We start from the raw sequence: 6,195 nt of genomic DNA, 5'->3' as shown, positions 1-6,195 counted from the left end.
AAAACACAGGAGGAGTGTCCGCTTCGTCGTTCTTTTTTAAACAATGTCCACTATTTTGCTCAAATAATGTGTTTGAGGGCCTCCCGGGTGGCGCAGTGGTTAAGGGCGCTGTACTGCAGCGCCAGCTGTGCCACCAGAGACCCAGGCTCTGTCGCAACCGGCCGCGACGCACAATTGGCCCAGCATTGTCCAGGTTAGGGAGGGTTTGGCCGGTAGGGATATCCTTGTCTCATCGCGCACCAGCGACTCCTGTGGCGGGGCCGGGCGCAATGTGCGCTAACCAAGGTTGCACAGTGTTTCCTCCAACACATTGGTGCGGCTGGCTTCCGGGTTGGATGCGTGTTAAGAAGCAGTGCGGCTTGGTTGAGTTGTGTATTGGAGGACTTTCAACCTTCGTCTCTGAGACAAGACAGTAGCTACTAAAACAATTGGATACCACGAAATTGGGGAGAAAAAGGGGTAAAAATTCAAAACAAAAATAATGTGTTTGATTTATTAAATGAAACATCACAACAATCCACATCATCAACGGAAAGTAAACAGCATCATCATGATTCTTTTATGAAATAAATGACCCTGCAAAGTACAGTGTACAAAACATTAGGAACACCTTCCTAATATTGAGTTGAACCCCCTTTTGCCCTCAGAAATGCCTCAATGGACTTTTCAAGGTGTCGAAACCGTTCCACAGGGATGCTGGCCCATGTGGACTCCAATGTTTCCCACAGTTGTGTCAAGTTGGCTAGATGTCCTTTGGGTGGTGGACCATTCTTGATACACACAAGCAACTGTTGAGTGTGAAAAACCCAGCAGAAATATTGCACAGTCATGCAAACTCCATAGACAAACATTGGCAGTAGAATGGCTTTACTGACAAGCTCAGTGACCTTCAACGTGGCACCGTCATAGGATGCCACCTTTCAAACAAGTCAGTTCGTAAAATTTCTACCCTGTTAGAGCTGCCACGGTCAACTGTAAGTGCTGTTATTTTGAAGTGGAAACGTCTAGGAGCAACAACGGCTCAGCTGCGAAGTGGTAGGTCACATGCTCACAGAACGGGACCGGCGAGTGCTTAACCGTGTAAAAATCATGTCCTGAGTTGCAACACTCACCACCGACTTCCAAACTGCCTCTGGAAGCAACGTCAGCACAATAACTTTTCGTCCGGAGCTTCTTGAAATTGGTTTCCATGTCCAAGAAGCCGCACACAAGCCTACGATTACTATGCGCAACGCCAAGCTTCAGCTGGAGTGCTATAAAGCTCGCCACCATTGGACTCTGGAGTGATGAATTACGCTTCACCATCAGGCAGTCTGACAGACAAATCAGGGTTTTGGCGGATGCTAGGAGAACGCTACCGGCCCGAATGCATAGTGCCAACTGTAAAGTTTGGTGGAGGAGGAATAATGGTCTAGGGCTGTTTTTCATGTTTCGGGCTAGGCCCCTTAGTTCCAGAAGGGAATCTTAACGCTATAGCATACAATGACATTCTAGATTATTCTGTGCTTCCAACTTTGTGGCAATAGTTTGGGGAAGGCCCTTTCCTGTTTCAGCATGACAATGCCCCCGTGCACAAAGCGAGGTCCATACAGAAATGGTTTGTTGAGATAGGTATGGAAGAACTTGACTGGCCTGCACAGAGCTCTGACCTCAATCCCATCGAACACTTTTGGGATGAATTGGAATGCGAACTGCGAGCCAAACCTAATCGCCCAACCTCACTAATGCTTGTGGCTGAATGGAAGCAAGTCCCCGCAGCAATGTTCCAACATCTAGTGGAAAGCCTTCCCAGAAGAGTGAAGGCTGTTTTAGCAGCAAAGAGGGAACCAACTCCATATTAATGCCCATGATTTTGAAATGACATGTTCGACGAGCAGGAGTCCACATACTTTTGGTCATGTAGTGTATATAATCATGATACAGTACTTAAAACACAAGTGCTTGCTTGGATACCCACGGAAGACAAACAAAATCCGACATCAAAATGTTTTCCCACTCTTAATAGGAATTACAGAAATACATAACATTGGCTCATATGAATGAAAAATTTAAGAGAGTACATTGCGATTTGTATAAAGATGCCAAATTAGCAAGTGACAGTCAATTTACTGTCAGTGGGATTATTTGTTTTTCTGTTACGAAACGAGGGAGACGCATGATTTAAACCCAGTACACTACTGTTCAGAGCCAGACATGTTACCGCCACTCCCAAGAAAGCTGGCTTCATTGTGGGAATGGTGATCAGTGTTGTAAACGGCAAGGTCGTAAAACACTACTCCGTATGATTTGTGTCAAGTCTTTAGTAAATCTCGATACACATTTTAATGACAAAATCAACCAATTCTATAATTGTAATGAATGATGCGATATTGGCCTGCAAATCCATTCATACTACTTCGCTAATTACTTTCCTAACAAGGCTTTCATCCCTGTATGAATGGATTTGCAGGCCAATATCGCATCATTCATTACAATTATAGAATTGGTTGATTTTGTCATTAAAATGTGTATCGAGATTTACTAAAGACTTGACACAAATCATACGGAGTAGTGTTTTACGACCTTGCCGTTTACAACACTCCCTATACCAGTCTGCAATCAATCCCTATACCAGTCTGCTGTTCCCACATGCTTCAAGAGGGCCACCATTGTTCCTGTTCCCAAGAAAGCTAAGGTAACTGAGCTAAACGACTACCGCCCCGTAGCACTCACTTCCGTCATCATGAAGTGCTTTGAGAGACTAGTCAAGGACCATATCACCTCCACCCTACCTGACACCCTAGACCCACTCCAATTTGCTTACCGCCCAAATAGGTCCACAGACGATGCAATCTCAACCACACTGCACACTGCCCTAACCCACCTGGACAAGAGGAATACCTATGTGAGAATGCTGTTCATCGACTACAGCTCGGCATTCAACACCATAGTACCCTCCAAGCTCGTCATCAAGCTCGAGACCCTGGGTCTCGACCCCGCCCTGTGCAACTGGGTACTGGACTTCCTGACGGGCCGCCCCCAGGTGGTGAGGGTAGGCAACAACATCTCCTCCCCGCTGATCCTCAACACGGGGGCCCCACAAGGGTGCGTTCTGAGCCCTCTCCTGTACTCCCTGTTCACCCACGACTGCGTGGCCACGCACGCCTCCAACTCAATCATCAAGTTTGCGGACGACACAACAGTGGTAGGCTTGATTACCAACAACGACGAGACGGCCTACAGGGAGGAGGTGAGGGCCCTCGGAGTGTGGTGTCAGGAAAATAACCTCACACTCAACGTCAACAAAACTAAGGAGATGATTGTGGACTTCAGGAAACAGCAGAGGGAACACCCCCTATCCACATCGATGGAACAGTAGTGGAGAGGGTAGCAAGTTTTAAGTTCCTCGGCATACACATCACAGACAAACTGAATTGGTCCACTCACACTGACAGCGTCGTGAAGAAGGCGCAGCAGCGCCTCTTCAACCTCAGGAGGCTGAAGAAATTCGGCTTGTCACCAAAAGCACTCACAAACTTCTACAGATGCACAATCGAGAGCATCCTGGCGGGCTGTATCACCGCCTGGTACGGCAACTGCTCCGCCCTCAACCGTAAGGCTCTCCAGAGGGTAGTGAGGTCTGCACAACGCATCACCGGGGGCAAACTACCTGCCCTCCAGGACACCTACACCACCCGATGTTACAGGAAGGCCATAAAGATCATCAAGGACATCAACCACCCGAACCACTGCCTGTTCACCCCGCTATCATCCAGAAGGCGAGGTCAGTACAGGTGCATCAAAGCTGGGACTGAGAGACTGAAAAACAGCTTCTATCTCAAGGCTATCAGACTGTTAAACAGCCACCATTGAGTGGCTGCTGCCAACACACTGTCATTGACACTGACCCAACTCCAGCCACTTTAATAATGGGAAATGATGTAAATATATCACTAGCCACTTTAAACAATGCTACCTTATATAATGTTACTTACCCTACATTATTCATCTCATATGCATACGTATATACTGTACTCTACATCATCAACTGCATCCTTATGTAATACATGTATCACTAGCCACTTTAACTATGCCACTTTGTTTACTTTGTCTACATACTCATCTCATATGTATATACTGTACTCGATACCATCTACTGTATGCTGCTCTGTACCATCACTCACTCATATATCCTTATGTACATATTCTTTATCCCCTTACACTGTGTATAAGACAGTAGTTTTAGAATTGTTAGTTAGATTACTTGTTGGTTATCACTGCATTGTCGGAACTAGAAGCACAAGCATTTCGCTACACTTGCATTAACATCTGCTAACCATGTGTATGTGACAAATAAAATTTGATTTGATTTGATTTGATCACCATTCCCACAATGAAGCCAGCTTTCTTGGGAGTGGCGGTAACATGTCTGGCTCTGAACAGTAGTGTACTGGGTTTAAATCATGCGTCTCCCTCGTTTCGTAACAGAAAAACAAATAATCCCACACTTACTCTATTCCTATCCTGAACCTTGAAGCAAGACAGACAACCCGATAGTACATTTACATAAATAAATCATTCACTCGGCTGATAGATGTCTTGAAAGGCCAGGTATACTGCATATCTGTCCTAGGTATCTTTGATCTGCTTTGAATCGTCCTTTGTCTTGGGAGGTATGATCTTAACCTCGAAGGGGATGAAATGCTCTAGAAGTGCTTTAGTGTCTTTCAAGTCAAGAGAGTACTCCTGGGCAACCTTGTCCAATGTCCATGTTCGGGGAGCATTCTTGTGATTGTTAAGAGCTTTTAGGGCCTCAGCAATAGACAGTTTGCCTTTGGGGACATCAGTGAGCTCCACCATCCCATAGGGGTCCCCCGGTAGGTTGAACTTCAGTGGCCTGCGCTCCTCCACGTTCTCCTCAGTCACCTCCTTTGGAGCCTGTTTGTATTGAAACAGAGTTGGGTGCCAATCGAGCAAATAGTCCTAATTTGACATTTCAATTGAATAGTCATTATTTTAGGCTCTCACCTCGGTAGGATCCTTTGATTCCACATACACCGACTTCAGCAACCCCAGGAGGGGGTCGTTTCTCTTGTGGATGGCATCATTGATCTCAGTAACTGAAGGAAACAAAATCGTTTAGGCCTCAGGGGACAAAGAGCAACATATGAAAGAAGTGTGACTGTGATACAGACTGGTATGTACTGGCAGCAGATCATAACGTTAGAAGTAAAGGGTGAACCCTAGTGTTGAATGGGTAATTTGCCATCTTTGCTGCTAACTAGTTAGGTATCTTAGCTTGTGCTTGTTACAGAATTGGAAAACCACAAATACGTACTCAACACTAAAACCTTGGTTTCAAATAGCTACAAAGCTGTAACGTTAAGAAACACTCGCCAGGACAGCAAGCTATGGTATACTTGCTAACAGCCTGGCTGGCGTAGCTACAGGCTGAGTTGACCCTCCCGACTTACACAAGTTTTTCAACGCAATAACAAAAATCGCTATGTACTCACCCTCTGTACTCTGAACAGGATCCATATGGGTCAGATGTCGGGGTGCCACTTCGGGTTTTGCCTTCCCAATCTCACGATGTACTCGGTTTTCTAAATTAAAATCCCTAAACAACCGTGCAACGCGTGCCCCCATTTTTGACACAATCACCTCCAGGAACTCTCAATGCACATTCCATGCTCGAACCGTCTTAGCCATCTCTCCGGAGAACGGGTTCCAACATTTTCGACGGCGAGCGAGACGGTTCTATCATGGTAGCTGGAAATTATACAGCGACCCCGTCTGGCGCAGAGGACATCGAGCATCTTGTTCCGCGTCCATAATGATGCGAAGGCACACACTTACCGACAGGTGGCAGCAGAGCCCTGGAGCCTATACAGTACGAGCACAGTACAGGTAGGCAGAAAAGATGGGAAACCTATATGATGCCTCTGGTGTAGTGTACAGTTTGTTCTTTGAGTGAGTGTGAGTGACACGTCTAATCTGACGCTGGTTATCGTAGGTAAAGGTAAACACTAGAGTCTTACAGGTCTTCAGTCTTTTTTCCCTTTTCTTTTTTAATAGGAAAACATTATCATGCAGGTTTTACATTCATAAATGCAGTAAATATAACATCGGTATTTGTTTAGTGTATCTATAGGTTGAGTTTGAGTGAGTCTGACTTGGTTGTGGATTATATAGGAGCCTGGTTTGTGTTTTTTC

General features: G+C 45.7%; 1 protein-coding gene across 1 annotated transcript; it reads right to left on the bottom strand.

Moving 5' to 3' along the window:
• Nucleotides 1-3,701: 3,701 nt before the first annotated feature.
• On the bottom strand, nucleotides 3,702-5,715 carry LOC115140507 (NADH dehydrogenase [ubiquinone] 1 alpha subcomplex assembly factor 4-like). The gene is made up of 3 exons (XM_029678842.2): nucleotides 5,496-5,715; nucleotides 5,008-5,099; nucleotides 3,702-4,917 (listed from the first exon to the last, which is right to left on the bottom strand). Exons 1-3 carry the CDS (start codon nucleotides 5,626-5,628, stop codon nucleotides 4,609-4,611), a joined length of 534 nt encoding a protein of 177 aa, XP_029534702.1. The 5' UTR covers nucleotides 5,629-5,715; the 3' UTR covers nucleotides 3,702-4,608.
• Nucleotides 5,716-6,195: the final 480 nt, after the last annotated feature.

This window comes from Oncorhynchus nerka, linkage group LG13, assembly GCF_034236695.1.
Source record: "Oncorhynchus nerka isolate Pitt River linkage group LG13, Oner_Uvic_2.0, whole genome shotgun sequence".
Lineage (NCBI taxonomy): Eukaryota > Metazoa > Chordata > Actinopteri > Salmoniformes > Salmonidae > Oncorhynchus > Oncorhynchus nerka.
The sequence above is the reverse complement of the archived record's forward strand: the minus strand, read 5'-3'. Positions and strand labels throughout refer to the sequence as shown.

Excerpts from the sequence above, each read along its gene's own strand:
- LOC115140507 (XM_029678842.2), bottom strand. The coding sequence starts at position 5,628 with ATGGGGGCACGCGTTGCACGGTTGTTTAGGGATTTTAATTTAGAAAAC. Across the intron at positions 5,100-5,495 it reads TCCTGTTCAGAGTACAGAGG|TTACTGAGATCAATGATGCC; the intron begins GTGAGTACATAG and ends TGTTTCCTTCAG. Across the intron at positions 4,918-5,007 it reads AATCAAAGGATCCTACCGAG|GCTCCAAAGGAGGTGACTGA; the intron begins GTGAGAGCCTAA and ends CAATACAAACAG.